We start from the raw sequence: 16,724 nt of genomic DNA on the forward strand, positions 1-16,724 counted from the left end.
TCTAAGAAAATATATATTTTTATAAAAATGTAATCATGATAACCATACAATTACAAAATGCGGTACGAAATATCACTCAGGACAGTGAAAACAGTGGAAATAGATGCTTTTTGCATAATGCTCTTGTCAATAAAACAGTCATATTCCAGGTCCAGTAAAGTGAGCTGTGACATGGTCCCTCTGGCTCAAACCAAGTTGAATATTTGTCTTTATGAGTGTTGGTACATCCACTTAGCTAGCAGTGCTGGTCACAGCAGCACTTCTTCCTTGCATAGAATCTCCATCAGCAAGCAAGCAGAAATCCAAAGCACTTTCTGTATTGAAATAGCTAGGGTCTCTCCCCTTCACTTTCAGTGTTGATCAGAGTTCATCCTTCTCCAGGCTGGGATCATCTCTTTGAGGCTCTTGCTGACATCTGCAAATGGCACTCTGGTCTGAAGGCTGGGGCACCAGCTCCATGTCTGGATGTAGTGTGGGACGGCTCGTCTGACGCTCAGAGTACATCTGTTATGACAGGAGAAAACTTCCTCAGCTGGGTTTCTTTTATCAATGATAAGAATGCTACCTTAATATATCTGAGCTGATTTAGCATTGGCATGCATAGCATAAAGACAATACCAGGAGGTAATTACCTGTAGCACACTGTAATAGTAACAGTACAGTCTGTTCGGTTGTACAAGCTCTCTTACAATTGCCTGGCCTGCTTTAGCGATCGCCTGTGCTTCAGCATCATTCTCCTGCAGGGAAAATAAAGACATTAATATCTTAATCAAATATCCACAAAAACACAGCTAAATCCTAATGGTAACAACATGCATTTGCATTGCAAGCAGACAAACATGCAAATGGTGGCAAATACATATTGACACACATTGACATGCACTCCTTGGCATGTCCTTCCTTAACATGCATTTACTGCTTGGCATACGACCGCAAGGCACTACAGAGGGTAGTGTGTACGGCCCAGTACATCACTGGGGCCAAGCTCCCTGCCATGCAGGACCTCTATACCAGGCGGTGTCAGAGGAAGGCCCTAAAAATGGTCAAAGACTCCAGCAACCCAAGTCATAGATTGTTCACTCTGCTACCGCACGCCAAGCGGTACTGATGCACCAAGTTTGGAACCAGCAGGACCCTGAACAACTTCTACTCCCCCAAAACATTAGACTACTAAATAGTTAACCAAATAGCAACCCGGACTATCTGCATTGACCCCCTTTGCACTAACTATTTTGCATACGCTGCTGCTACTGCTTATTATCTATCCTGTTGCCTAGTCACTTTACCCCTACCTACAGTGCATTCAGAAAGTATTCATACCCCTTGAGTTTTTCCACATTTTGTTACGTTACAGCCTTATTCTAAAATGGATACAATTGTTTTCTCTCCGCATCAATCTACACACAATATTCCATAATGACAAAGCAAAAACAAGTTTTGAGAAAATGTTACAAATGTATTAAACATTTAACTGAAATATCACATTTACATAAGAATTCAGACCCTTTACTCAGTACTTTGTTGAAGCACCTTTGGCAGCTATTACAGCCTTGAGTCTTCTTGGGTATGGAGCTACAAGCTTGGCACACCTGTATTTGGGGAGCTTCTCCCATTCTTCTCTGCAGATCCTCTCAAGCTCTGTCAGGTTGGATGGGGAGCGTCGCTGCACAGCTATTTTCAGGTCTCTCCAGATATGTTCGATCTGGTTCAAGTCCAGGCTTTATCTGGGCCACTCAAGGACATTCAGAGACTTGTCCCAAAGCCCCTCCTGCGTTGTTTTGGCTGTGTGCTTAGGGTCGTTGTCCTGTTGGAAGGTGAACCTTCGCCCCAGTCTGAAGTCCTGAGTGCTCTGGAGCAGGTTTTCATCAAGGATCTCTCTGTACTTTGCTCCGTTCATCTTTCCCTCGATCCTGACTAATCTCCCAGTCCCTGAAGCTGAAAAACATCCCCAGAGCATGATGCTGCCACCACCATGCTCCACTGTAGGGATGGTGCCAGGTTTCCTCCAGACGTGATGCTTGGCATTCATTCAAGTTCAATCTTGGTTTCATCAGACCAGAGAATCTTATTTCTCATGGTCTGAGAGTCCTTTAGGTGCCTTTTGGCAAACTCCAAGTGGGCTGTCATGTGCCTTTTAATGAGGAGTGGCATCCGTCTGGCCACTCTACCATAAAGACCTGATTGGTGGACTGCTGCAGAGATGGTTGTCCTTCTGGAAGGTTCTCCCATCTCCACAGAGGAACTCTGGAGCTCTGTCAGAGTGACCATAGGGTTCTTGGTCACCTCCCTGACCAAGGCCCTTTTCCCCCGATTGTTCAGTTTGGCTGGGCGACCAGCTCTAGGAAGAGTCTTGGTGATTCCAAACTTCTTCCATTTAAGAATGATGGAGGCCACTATGTTCTTGGGGACCTTCAATGCTGCAGAATTATTTTGGTACCTGTTACGGATACAGGTATCCTGTGTCTTTTTGTGTTTTTCCTCTCCTTCTGCCCTAATCACAGGTGTCCTGTATGTTCCTGATTGGTGGTCGTTGGGGTGTCTGCTGATTGCTGAGGTGGACCAATCAGTGGACATTCCTCTGCATTGCACCACCTGTTTCTGGTTTTTCAATCACACATCCCATTGTTTAAAAGCCAGTCAGTTGTGTTTGTAGAGAGAGACTATTTCCGTATGTGAGTATGGATACTGTGGTGTCCTGTGTACGCACTCATTTGCTGGTTACTCTGTTTGGTAACTTTGTTAGAGACTATTTTCCGTATGCGAGTATGGATACTGTGGTGTCCTGTGTTTTGTGTACTCACTCATTTGCTGGTTACTCTGTTTGGTAACTTTGTTGCGTGTTTCTGGGAAAAGGGGAATTTAAGCAAGTTGCCCTTGGGCATACATTACCCGTAGGAAGAAAACTGTCTAAAAACACTAGTTAGACCTGAGCGGACCACCCACTGTAATTTTTGTATGATTAGCAGTAGCTTAGCGGTTCTTGAGGCAGGCAAGATCAGTTTAGGTTTTTTTTTACACTATTGTTTCATTTCTTGGGTCCTGCTCAGCCCTTTTTCCCAAACCTTAACCGTGTGTTCAAAAATAAACCTTTTTATGTTTGACGGTACTTTATGGTTGTCGTGTAGTTTTTGTTCTCACTGTTCCATGTCACGATTCTAATTTACATGAATTATGTTACGGGTCTCTTGTCCATCCACCATAGATGTTTAAAGCCACGGGGTTCGTAACAGTACCCTTCCCCAGATCTGTGCCTCGACACAATCCTGTCCCGGAGCTCTACGGACAATTCCTTTGACCTCATGGCTTGGTTTTTGCTCTGACATGCACTGTCAACTGTTGGACCTTATATAGACAGGTGTGTGCCTTTCCAAATCATGTGCAATTATTTGAATTTACCACAAGTGGACTCCAATCAAGTTGTAAAAAAATCTCAAGGATGATCAATGGAAACAGGACCTGCACCTGAGCTCAATTTCGAGTCTCATAGCAAAGGGCCTGAATACTTATGTAAATAAGGTATCTTTTTTTAAAAATACATTTGCAAAAAATTCTAAAAACATTTAATTTAATCAATTGTAGAATAAGGCTTTAACGTAACAAAATGTGGAAAGTGATGGGGTCTGAATACTTTCCGAATGCACTGTATATAGCCAAGATATCTTTACTCATTGTTTATTTATTCGTCGTTATCTTTCTATTATTTTTATTGCTGCATTGTTGGGAAGGGCCCATAAGTATGCATTTTACTGTTAGTTTACACCTGTTTATGTGACAAATAAAATTGTATTTGACTCTCCCATCTTACCTTAGCCCACTCAATCATTTGGAGGAGGTCGGAGAGACTCCTCTTCACAGGGATGTAGTGGGTGCCTGGCTTCAGATGGGTGTAGAAATGCTCATAATATGGTGAGTTCTGCTTCAGCACCAGACTGTTCCCCAGCATCAGGTAAGGGAACCTGTAAGCTGCCACTGTGCCATCCACGTTCACCTGATACTTATACTGTAAATGGGAGAGGGAACTGAAGGTGTCACAGTTCTGAATTTTACAAAAACTTCAACAATGGCTAACATTTATTTATCTTCTCACTACTCAGTACTCACACATGTAAAATCTGTATTTAAATTGAAAACTGCTGGCTTTGGGTGACTGGAGTGTTCAGAATGTTCCCTCACCTTGAAGAAGTCAAAGAATCCAACAAGATTTGCTTTGCCCAGATCCTTCTCCCTTTCCCTGAAAAAGAACCAGCCAGTGATTCCGGCGTCTAGCAGCTCTGGGTATTTCTTGGACAGAGTGACCAGGTGTAGGCGCTCTTCACGACTGTCCCGGCCACGGAAGAAGGCCTGTTCTGTTTTGTTGGCCCAAGGGGGACCTAGACGCCAAGGAAACAGAGTAAGGTTATTGCAAGTAATGAGGTGTAAGTAAGCAGAATGAGGTTAAGGGATAGTGTATGAGGTTATACGTCTTACCTGTGTTGCCTTGGACTGACAGCAGGTCATTGGAAACGCCCCTCATGGTCTCCAGGGTGGAGTGAGTGATGTCGTAGGTGGGCAGGATGATGTCTCGGGTGTCTGTGGAACCGCACCAGGAGATGATTGGAACAGGCCCAGGATCGTCATCTGCTTTCCTCGTTTCCATTGGCCAGTCTCCCACATTGATGTAAAATTCCACATCAGGCAGCCTCACCTTTCAATTCAAATTCAGAGACAAAGACAGGGGTACTCAGTTTATGCTGAACAATGAACTAAACAATTACAATTATATTGAAAATACGGTATTATGAGAGTTTCAGGCAAGGGACAAAGTATAACAAAACAGTTCAGAAAGGAACATGATCATACTTCTTGATGAAAGGACAGAGACCTGCCCCCCCCCCCCCCACAAAGCGACGATTTACCTTCCTGGCTAGTGATAGTAACATCTCATCAGAGAACATCTTGAAGTCAGTATATTTTCCCAGCGAGCGACGGTACACCTGGTTGTTGAGGACAGCGTAGTGAATGAGACCTCCTCTGTTGGAGAAGCGGCGGGGAACTTCCTGTAGGAGGCGCTGCAGGTCAATGGAGGGGAAGGCACTGAAGTCCCTCTGGATCTGGGGTTCCTCAGCAGGACACTGCATTATGCTCTGCCAGGTAGGAACATCATGCTCTGGGCAGTCACAGTACTCATGATAGACTGGGCCTGAGTATATACAACCAAAGGGATGCATCATGTGGAAGCAGTGAGAATAGATCAAATGTACAACATACTGCCATCTAGCCAAGTGTTTCCCAGCTCCTCGAGTACCCCCAACAGTACATATTTTTGTTGTGGCCTCGTACAAGCACAACTGATTCTACTTGTCAACTAATCATTAAGCCCTTGACAAGTTGAATCAGGTGTTTTTGTACGGGGCTACAATAAAAACACAGGCATACTTTGATGAGGAGTTCACTGGTATTTTCTGTCAAATTATCACACTAATCTGCTTTCATTGAAATAATCAGTGAAAGTTAGCCATTGACTGATATAGATACCTTGTAGGGTGTAAGGTGACTTGGCAACGTGACTGTCTCTGTAGAGTACTTCGACCTTCAGTCCCTTGAGGATACTGCCATACAGACGGTACCTCATCAGAAAAGAACCATCTCCTCTGTCCAGGGGGAGGGGGACATGGATGCGGACATGCTCCTTCTGTGAGAGTGAGGTAATTTTCACTCTGAACGAGTCTTTACCTACATGTAAAGAGAAATACAATTAGATAGATGGATCACCTCTATAATGGGAACAACAATGTAGCCATAGGCACAATTAGAGATGGGGTAGTTTTCAGTCTGCAAAGACTAAGCTAACTAGGGGAATAAAATTGTCCCCAATCATGGACATTGTTTAAGAGTTTGATTTTGTGCATCAATAAAACATTGGCTAGAGCAACAAAAACCTGTATTTAGTAGATTACAAATTCCCATTGTATATGAGATCTCAATTTATATAGGGGTGAAATGCCTTGAAATGGATGGGTTGCTAAAAAGTTTCCCCAAAGACAACTTTGATAAGGGATGGACTTCCAGCAGATATGAAATTCATGAAATTATTGGGTGCATTCGAGCTGATCACTTTTGTCAAGTCTTTCAAAGTGTGTTGCATTCTGGGATAAAATTGTTTGACTTGCGTCTACATTTCAACTGCTTGAACTTTACAAAAATCATGAAATCAAAGGTCATAAGTTTTGACTGCAAGTTTCTGCAGTTGCTCTTCGCCAACTTCCTCCTGCAGCCATCACCTGCATTGTGACAGGCGCTATTGTCAAGCAATCATGAGGGTGTTTTTATTTGACCAAAGACGTGACTGAAACAGGAACCAATTTGATGCAATTCATGTGTAGCCTACAGTGAATAAATACATGTGATTGAGTCTATCCCTCACTAATTGATTGTATAATGCACATGTGATTTCAGTTTGCGAGTGTGTGATATGGGTGTTGGATAAATGTTTTTTCGACATTATAAAGAAAAGCTTTATAAACAATGTCAAAGCTGTCATATTGATCTGAGCCTTGCTGTTGTAAAACCACATTAGTGTCCGACTTTCGGCTGTCGCAGATGCACTTCCCCCGACGTCACTCAACTTTCGTCTACAGTCTGTTGCTTTCGCTTTACCACTCAAACGCGCTAATTGACTTCAGGTAATTGTGCAGTTTATCAACAACACTTACCTGGAGAGAGGGTGAAGTTTTCCCCAGCTGAGTTGACAGCCTGGATGATGAAGTATCGGACGGGCAAAACGACTTTGGGGTCGAGCCCTGGACCCCAAAGAAGACATTTTTCAGGACCGACTTCACTAGCTTGACAAAACGGAAAGTCACTACAACTTGTGGATAATATTAAAACTATACAAACTAACGGAAATACACTCTGTATAGGGTTGAGTAGATCATCTTTAAGAGTCATAGTTAATTTCCTAAAGTAGACTAGCTAGCTAATATTTATGTTTAGGGTACCAACTATTCAGGCATAATCTCGTCTTCAGAGAAGGGGGGGTTAGTTTTGATATGGCGGAGTGTGATTGGACGATGGATGGACTCGTGGGTATTGAGGAATTTTGATGAAATACACACAGGAAAAAGCATTTGTTTACACAGACCAAATATCGATGGGATATTACAGAATAATACCGTATATTACGCGCTTTTAATTAAACCAGATTCGTTTAATGTCGCTCGAACTTTTTTCCAGACTGTGAATGTACCATGAAAATATCCTCGGTGTAGTCCACTGGGATCCATACTTTAGTTCCGCTAACGCACACTAGTCATAAAGCAACAGTAAATAGGCTTAACAACATTTTTGAAATTATTAATGATTCAATTATTTAAACAATTACATTATTAATTGTGCTTATGTGTGCAACGCAGGGCTCTACGGTGCGACCATTTTACTCGCATATACAGTGGGGGAAAAAAGTATTTAGTCAGCCACCAATTGTGCAAGTTCTCCCACTTAAAAAGATGAGAGAGGCCTGTAATTTTCATCATAGGTACACGTCAACTATGACAGACAAAATGAGAGAAAAAAATCCAGAAAATCACATTGTAGGATTTTTAATGAATTTATTTGCAAATTATGGTGGAAAATAAGTATTTGGTCAATAACAAAAGTTTCTCAATACTTTGTTATATACCCTTTGTTGGCAATGACACAGGTCAAACGTTTTCTGTAAGTCTTCACAAGGTTTTCACACACTGTGGCTGGTATTTTGGCCCATTCCTCCATGCAGATCTCCTCCAGAGCAGTGATGTTTTGGGGCTGTCGCTGGGCAACACGGACTTTCAACTCCCTCCAAAGATTTTCTATGGGGTTGAGATCTGGAGACTGGCTAGGCCACTCCAGGACCTTGAAATGCTTCTTACGAAGCCACTCCTTCGTTGCCCGGGCGGTGTGTTTGGAATCATTGTCATGCTGGAAGACACAGCCACGTTTCATCTTCAATGCCCTTGCTTATGGAAGGAGGTTTTCACTCAAAATCTCACGATACATGGCCCCATTCATTCTTTCCTTTACACGGATCAGTCGTCCTGGTCCCTTTGCAGAAAAGCATCCCCAAAGCATGATGTTTCCACCCCCATGCTTCACAGTAGGTATGGTGTTCTTTGGATGCAACTCAGCATTCTTTGTCCTCCAAACACGACGAGTTGAGTTTTTACCAAAAAGTTCTATTTTGGTTTCATCTGACCATATGACATTCTCCCAATCCTCTTCTGGATCATCCAAATGCACTCTAGCAAACTTCAGACGGGCCTGGACATGTACTGGCTTAAGCAGGGGGACACGTCTTGCACTGCAGGATTTGAGTCCCTGGCGGCGTAGTGTGTTACTGATGGTAGGCTTTGTTACTTTGGTCCCAGCTCTCTGCAGGTCATTCACTAGGTCCCCCCGTGTGGTTCTGGGATTTTTGCTCACCGTTCTTGTGATCATTTTGACCCCACAGGGTGAGATCTTGCGTGGAGCCCCAGATCGAGGGAGATTATCAGTGGTCTTGTATGTCTTCCATTTCCTAATAATTGCTCCCACAGTTGATTTCTTCAAACCAAGCTGCTTACCTATTGCAGATTCAGTCTTCCCAGCCTGGTGCAGGTCTACAATTTTGTTTCTGGTGTCCTTTGACAGCTCTTTGGTCTTGGCCATAGTGGAGTTTGGAGTGTGACTGTTTGAGGTTGTGGACAGGTGTCTTTTTTACTGATAACAAGTTCAAACAGGTGCCATTAATACAGGTAACGAGTGGAGGACAGAGGAGCCTCTTAAAGAAGAAGTTACAGGTCTGTGAGAGCCAGAAATTTTGCTTGTTTGTAGGTGACCAAATACTTATTTTCCACCATAATTTGCAAATAAATTCATAAAAAATCCTACAATGTGATTTTCTGGATTTTTTTTCCTCAATTTGTCTGTCATAGTTGACGTGTACCTATGATGAAAATTACAGGCCTCTCTCAACTTTTTAAGTGGGAGAACATGCACAATTGGTGGCTGACTAAATACTTTTTTTCCCCACTGTACGCCTAAATATTTTGCTGTGCGACCTGGATTTTTTATTTAGGAGCACCAGTGAAACTAGAAAAATTAAAGATTTTAGTTTTATTACCTCAAATATTTTTCATTGTGCTCCTACATTTGTGTTCACCTACATTTTTCAACTTAGCCGCGCACACGTGCTCCTTGTAAAAAAGGTCAGCATAGAGCCCTGCAACAGTGGAGGAGATGTGATGAAGTTGGCTACAATAGTAAAATATGGATTCAATTAATGCACAGATTTAGTCCCGTTTTATTCATGTTTTTCAACAATACACAGGCCTGTAAGAAATTATTTTCACTAAAACATATTACAAAATGAAAATATTTGCACAATGTTACTCAAAACATTACCCCTTTGCTAGAGCATTGACTCTTTCTCCCAATCATCACTGCTCAAGTTGTACTCTCCATCTGTAGTTGTATCTGAGTCATACTCCTCAAAGTCTGACAAACTGGAGCTCCTGATGGGAAGTTGTTCCATGAGGCCTGGAATGAACTGTGACGTCTGATCAATGATAAGTGAATTTGAAATCTCTGTGGGCAAAATTGATGACTCATTGAACCGTAGAGGCCGGGGCAATGTCAGGCTCTTAGGGCTTAGGATGCGGTCTGTTCTATTTCGACTAACAGAGGTTCTCTGGCTCAGTATGCAAGAAAAAGCTCTGGAAAGGGTCCTGTGTGGGCAACCAAGGTCCCTTGGCCCTCTGATATCCTCCAGACTCCTTAGGTCCCTTGTGGAGGCCATATCAGTTCCTGTAGAGATGTGCCTGTTTTTTGATGTTCGGTTTGAGTAAATGTTGGTGACAGAGATGGAGCGGCCATGTTTCAGGCCAAAATCTGTAGTGGTTGGAGAGATACCAGAGTATGAGTGCTGTGTGAGTTTAAAACAGCCAGTTGTACTCCTATCTGATCTACTGTCCTTACCTAATGAGCTAAAGAAGGCATCTTCATTCTCTGTGTTGAGGCTAACATGACTGGGTCTAGAACTTGTGGAATCAATCTGGGATTCTTTTACAACAGATTGACTACTAAAATAGGGTGAATGTGGATAATTTGTTCTACTTAATTCTTCCTTTGACAGTGATAGGTTTCCATTTTTATCTATTGATATTGTGTGTCTTTCTTTGTCTTGAATATCTAACTGGGCATCCTTGGATGCTATTTTAATGGTAGACATTGTCGGCTCATTGCAGCCTCTGTTCTGTAGTCTTAGATGACCTGCCACATTATGTTGAAGGTCAATCGGTTTTAGCACTTCTTCGACCTCTGGACCCCTGCTCTTCCCTGTCCCTCTATTCTCACTGATGTCACTAGCTCCCTCAAGTGTTGAGGGCACAGTTTTCTCCTTTCTAACAAGCAACACACTCTTTTCCTCAATTCGTTTGCTACTGAATGTCATTCTGAGGCGATTCATTATCTGATCTACTTTGCGGTTGCTTCTGTATCCAGTGGGCTCTTTTTCAGTTCTCTCAGAGAAATGAGTTGCGCCCTGATCAAGCAGACCCAAGCTATTCTTTCTATTACGAAATGCAAACAAACCCTTTTTTGAAATCTGCTGTTTAAGCTGACTGATATGATGTATTTCACTATCATTAATCTCTGAACCAATCGCTTTTATTCTTTCCTCTGTCATCAAATGTTTTCTGACTGCTGGGGCACTATGTGTACACTCATGGGATCTGGTGAGATTAGTCAAATGATCTGGTGAAACCGGGGGGCTGTGAAGAGGTGACTGAGGCCGGTGGGAGGCCCTGGAGCTGAGGCTGGAGAGAGAATGAGTCGTAACTGCCAGGTTGGGACCTTTGTCATATACACCTGTATAATAAGCATGGTGTTTGAACATTCTTTGGTTATTAGATTGAATGGAGGCATTCGTCTGCAGTTTCCTCTGTGGTAAACCAACCTGGGCTGCTAAATTATGCTGCTTCGCCAACATGTTGATTCTCTCAGAAGATGACAGCCATCTTGTGTTATTGGGTGGCAAGTAGAGGGAGTTATTGTCACCAGCGGTTAAATGTCTATCAAGTGACTTGGCCCTGTTAGAGCATTTTGGACTATCAGGTGCTGTAGCTAAAGTGTTCTTAGACATGGAGAGAGAGTTAAATATCAAAGATGAGCTTAATCTGGTACTATTTTCAGGAGGGTAATGAGACGGTGTGGTGTGAAGCAGGGTTCTGCTGAGGCTCTGGGGTGGAGCACACTGTAGGTCAGAGGCAGGGAACAAGGTGGGATGACTACTTGAAATGTGCTGTCTCAAGGTGACTTGACTCTCTCTGTGGTCAGAGGAGGGGAGGCCGGAGGCTTGAGCTTGGGTCTCTACATGATGGGAGGTGGGCAGTGTGGTGGAGCTGCTTGGTCTTAGCAAGGAGAACGTTCCTGGTGACTCCACACTCCATGGCCTGATCAAGGACAAATGGCGAGCTGGTGTTACGGCCCGACCAAAGGTCTTCTGAAGCGGACTTCTCTTCACGTTAGAAAACTGAAGCTTTGGAGGTCCATGTGGGCTGTGAAAGGGAAAGGTTTTTACCTCAGGGGAAATACTCCCCACAGTGTCAGTCCTGGGTAGGGACTGCTGTTGAAGTTCAAGGCAGGGGGTGGACATGTCAGGGTGGTGGGCACTGATGGGGCTGCTACATATGTTCAGAGTTGGGCTGTTAGAGGGAATAGACATTTTCAATTCAGCTGATGGTTGGATGTGTTCTCTCCATTGGATAGATGTGCAATCCTCATGCTTCACTGGAGGCTGGCTGACTGGTTCTGATGCTGGTCCAGTTACTCTAGAATTGTCTTGGTCCTCTCTCTGAGTGGTGCTGCAGTGAGCCTGACCTATGGCCATGGAAGAGAACAAGATTGACATTCACTTTTGGCACATCTGTTTACATTGGTATGTATTTTCTAGGAAACCAGCCTCTTTGAGAGATACCTAATCTTATTTCCTGTATTAAGTATGTTTAAATAGCAGACCAAAGATTACAGAAAAAAAAGCCAGCTAAACTTATATGGCTCCATTTGTATGTACATGGGTTACAGAATGGTCAAGTTAACTGTTTGTTTTAGTGTATGTTTCACTCCCCACCCAACTGGGAGCCACTGTAACTGATGTGGCAATCATAAAGGTTACTATCTGTCCTTTAGTGAAGAACCAGGGGAGGATTCGAGCCATTAAACACCTGTGGAGCTCTCCTGCTTTCCACCTGTTTCCAGTGGATCTGTGAACCTCTTCACTGTTTTACCCTCCGAGAAGGCAGCAGGTTCAATCACCTGTAAATCATAGAAAGAGAGTCATGTCTATTTTTAGACATTACCTGCTTTCTGGTGCAAACATACAATAAAATCCAAACACTAGTCTAGACAATTGTAAATTAGCACATGAAAGAAAGCGAGTTGAGCCATGTAAAAGGGTTAACGGCTCCAGGAAGAGAAAAGCACATGGTAGTATTGTCAGAGGGGAGGAACATTTTAACTCACCTGCTGAAATGAAACAAACATTCCTCAATGGTGAAACGAAAGACATTAAGCTTGCAGTCTTTCAAACTTAAAATCATCTCTACAGTAGGCTTGGCACCAGGAACAGAAATCACTGATTCACAATCACATGTATGCAGGTGAGTACTGAGGACAATGACAATTGATCTTGTTTATGTTCTCTTGTGGTATCTGCAGTAGTAGACCATAAAATGTCGCCCCAGAATTTAAAGGTGCACTATGCAGAAATCGCTCCACCATTTCCTGGTTGCAAAAATTCTAATAGTTTGCCTAATTTCAGCCATTGTGTAGAGAATAATTGTACCATCTATACCGCTGTGAAATATGTTTTCCATAACCCAACATCTTTTATTTTCATCTGTCTGAAGCTGGTGTACAAAACCAAAAGTAAAATAGGCAAAACTAAACTTAAGAACGGGAAGCATAGAAATAGTGCACACAGAACATATCTACTGCTTCTTAGACTTGCTTTCAATGAGAATGACCAATCTATAACTCACATTTCAATGTGAATTTTGTGGGTCTACCAAAAAGTAACATATTGCAGCTTTAATGTTGAGTGTAGCTATGTCATCCATAAAGGTAAAACCATGTTTTAAGATTAGTTAGAATGCCATGATAATTCGAAAACTGAAATTATCAAGAACTATAACTGATATTGTTTCAACTTTGGTCTCAGGCTCTAGATGACGACCTCCAGCAGTCTCCTGTTTGAAGAGCAGTTCCTGTGCTATATCTGTCTGGATGTCTTCACTGAGCCAGTCTCTACTTCATGTGGACACAACTTCTGCATGGCCTGTATCACAAAGTACTGGGATAGCAATGACTTGTGCCAGTGTCCAATGTGTAAGGAGTCATTCTACAGGAGGCCTGAGTTTCGCATCAATACTTTCATTTCTGAGCTGGCTGCTCAGTTCAGGGAGTCAGTTCAAGTTAAAGCTATCATCAACCAAGAACAATGCCCTTTTCAACTCCTATACATCCCCCTGTGACGTCTGCACTGAGATGAAGCTCAAGGCCCTGAAGTCCAGCCTGGTGTGTCAGACCTCTTACTGTGAGACTCACCTGGAGCCTCATCAGAGAGTTGCAGCTTTAAAGAGACACAAGCTGATCGAACCCTGTGGAGAACCTGGAAGACAGGATGTGTAAGAAGCATGACAGACACCTGGAGCTGTTCTGTAGGACTGACCAAATGTGTCTTTGTGTCTTGTGCTTGAAAACAGACCACATGACTCATGACACTGTCCCTATAGAGGAAGAGTGTGGAGAGAGGAAGGCTCAGCTGGGGAGGACTGAGGCAGAAGTTCAGCAGATGATCCAGGAGAAACTGCAGGAGGTTGTAGAGGTCAAACAATCAGTAAAGCTCAGCAAGAGTTGCAGAGAGCGAGATATCAAAAAGTGTGCAGGTCATCACTGATCTGGTGTTACTCCATTGAGAGAAGCCAGGCTGAGCTCATTGGGTGATTGAGGAGAAGCAGAAAGCAGGCTGAAGGGTTCATTAAAGAGCTGGAGCAGGAAATCACTGAGCTATAGAGGAGAAGCACTGAGCTGGTACAGCTCTCAAACACTGAAGACCACCTCCACCTCCTCCAAAGCTCCCCATCCATGTGCACCCCTCCATCTACCAAGGACTGGTCTGATACCAGTGTTCACAGTGATCTGAGTGTGGAGACTGTGAGGAGAGCCGTGTCTCAGCTGGAGGAGACACTGAATAAAGAGATGGAGAAGCTGAAGAGGATTTGGCAGTATGCATTGGCTGTGACTCTGGACCCTCATGCAGAACGTCCCTCTCTCATCCTGTCTGAGGATGGGAAACAAGTGAGAGTTGGAGGCATCAGACCGAATCTTCCTAACAACCCAGAAAGGTTTGATCATGTTGTCATTGTATTGGGAAAGGAGGGCTTCTCGTCAGGGAGATTTTACTATGAGGTGAAGGTTAAGGGGAAGATTGAGTGGGATGTAGGAGTGGCCAGAGTCCATCAACAGGAAGGGGAATATCTCACTGACCCCTAAGAATGGATACTGGACTGTGATCCTGAAGGATGGGAGTAAATACACAGTGTGCCTTCCCATCTGTCCTCCTCTTCCTGAGAGAGAAGCCTCAGAAGGTTGGGGTGTTTGTGGATTATGAAGAGGGTCAGGTCTCCTTTTATGATGTGGAGGCTAGGGCTCATATCTACTCTTTCACTAGGCTGCACCTTCACTGAGAAACTCTATCCATACTTTAGCCCTTACTTGAATAATGATGGTAAAAACTCTGCGCCTCTAATCATCTCTCCTGTCAATCACACAGAATGAGTTTCAATCCAATTGACTTGTAAAATATCAATATTTTTCTTTTTGATAGTGATGTGTCAATGAATAGGGATTGAAGTGTACTAAAGTTACATGTAATCTATGGCTGGGCAATATGGCCTAAAAGTAATATCTACATTTTTTCCCCCAGAAATGTGGACGATTCACGATATATCTTGATTTTTCTTGATTTTCTCGAAACAAACAAAAAAAGACCAAGACATAATTCAAATAAGTGTTTTCTTTATTTAAATGAAGAGATAAACAATGCCTCTTGTCTTTCTGTATCAACTAGGCCTATATGCAAAACAAACACATGAACAACATCACTTGCCAGGCTGTCATCATAGTACATAAGATTTTGAAAACATGCCTCATGTATCCCTGAAAATGTGCAAAATAACAAAACGAATACTAAATTGCTGTCAAACAAAACAATGTTATTTTACTTTGCTCCTATAAGTTTCTGGAGAGGAACACAAGCCTGTCTACTGACTCTGGCTTGAGGCATGCCCTGTGGCATGTTCCAATGTTCCCACCTGTGCTGAAGACCCTCTCCGAAGGGGCACTTATAGCAGGAATGCATAGGTACTTATTTGCAAGATTGCTCAGTCTTGTGAACTTGGCCTCATGGAGCTTCCACCACTCAAGTGGGTCTGTGTCAGGGGACATCAAGTAGCTTGACAGCTGATGTGTCCTCCTCTGACTGGGAGGCAGACGGCACTGTCTTCATGAAGAAGCTTGCAAGTGTTTTCTTGCTCTTAGCCACAGGTTCAGCTTCTTCTTCTTGGCGCACTCGCTCAGCTGTGCCAGGCTGAGGTGTGCTTTTTCTCAGCTAGCAGAGACTGGAGCTTCAAAACAGTTCTTTGTTTGATGCCCTCAACCTTGTCGTGTGCTATGTACAGTGGGGAAAAAAAGTATTTAGTCAGCCACCAATTGTGCAAGTTCTCCCACTTAAAAAGATGAGAGAGGCCTGTAATTTTCATCATAGGTACACGTCAACTATGACAGAAAATCACATTGTAGGATTTTAAATGAATTTATTTGCAAATTATGGTGGAAAATATGTATTTGGTCAATAACAAAAGTTTCTCAATACTTTGTTATATACCCTTTGATGGCAATGACACAGGTCAAACGTTTTCTGTAAGTCTTCACAAGGTTTTCACACACTGTTGCTGGTATTTTGGCCCATTCCTCCATGCAGATCTCCTCTAGAGCAGTGATGTTTTGGGGCTGTCGCTGGGCAACACGGACTTTCAACTCCCTCCAAAGATTTTCTATGGGGTTGAGATCTGGAGACTGGCTAGGCCACTCCAGGACCTTGAAATGCTTCTTACGAAGCCACTCCTTCGTTGCCCGGGCGGTGTGTTTGGGATCATTGTCATGCTGAAAGACCCAGCCACGTTTCATCTTCAATGCCCTTGCTGATGGAAGGAGGTTTTCACTCAAAATCTCACGATACATGGCCCCATTCATTCTTTCCTTTACACGGATCAGTCGTCCTGGTCCCTTTGCAGAAAAACAGTCCCAAAGCATGATGTTTCCACCCCCATGCTTCACAGTAGGTATGGTGTTCTTTGGATGCAACTCAGCATTCTTTGTCCTCCAAACACGACGAGTTGAGTTTTTACCAAAAAGTTCTATTTTGGTTTCATCTGGCCATATGACATTCTCCCAATCCTCTTCTGGATCATCCAAATGCACTCTAGCAAACTTCAGACGGGCCTGGACATGTACTGGCTTAAGCAGGGGGACACGTCTGGCACTGCAGGATTTGAGTCCCTGGCGGCGTAGTGTGTTACTGATGGCAGGCTTTGTTACTTTGGTCCCAGCTCTCTGCAGGTCATTCACTAGGTCCCCCTGTGTGGTTCTGGGATTTTTGCTCACCGTTCTTG

The 16,724-nt window shown here is 43.3% G+C and overlaps 1 protein-coding gene and 1 pseudogene across 2 annotated transcripts; one reads left to right on the forward strand and one right to left on the reverse strand.

Moving 5' to 3' along the window:
- Positions 1-7,000, reverse strand: poglut3 (protein O-glucosyltransferase 3). Its single transcript, XM_084140661.1, has 8 exons — positions 6,693-7,000; positions 5,515-5,712; positions 4,896-5,179; positions 4,468-4,684; positions 4,174-4,370; positions 3,806-4,000; positions 633-737; positions 1-504 (listed from the first exon to the last, which is right to left on the reverse strand). The coding sequence occupies exons 1-8, from the start codon at positions 6,925-6,927 to the stop codon at positions 361-363; spliced, it is 1,575 nt and encodes a 524-aa protein (XP_083996787.1). The 5' UTR covers positions 6,928-7,000; the 3' UTR covers positions 1-360.
- Positions 7,001-13,217: 6,217 nt separating this feature from the next.
- On the forward strand, positions 13,218-14,829 carry LOC311099942 (E3 ubiquitin-protein ligase TRIM21-like; annotated as a pseudogene). The gene has a single exon. The product of its transcript is annotated as an E3 ubiquitin-protein ligase TRIM21-like (transcript).
- The last annotated feature ends 1,895 nt before the right edge of the window (positions 14,830-16,724 follow it).

This window comes from Coregonus lavaretus (assembly GCF_964263955.1).
Source record: "Coregonus lavaretus genome assembly, chromosome: 24".
Lineage (NCBI taxonomy): Eukaryota > Metazoa > Chordata > Actinopteri > Salmoniformes > Salmonidae > Coregonus > Coregonus lavaretus.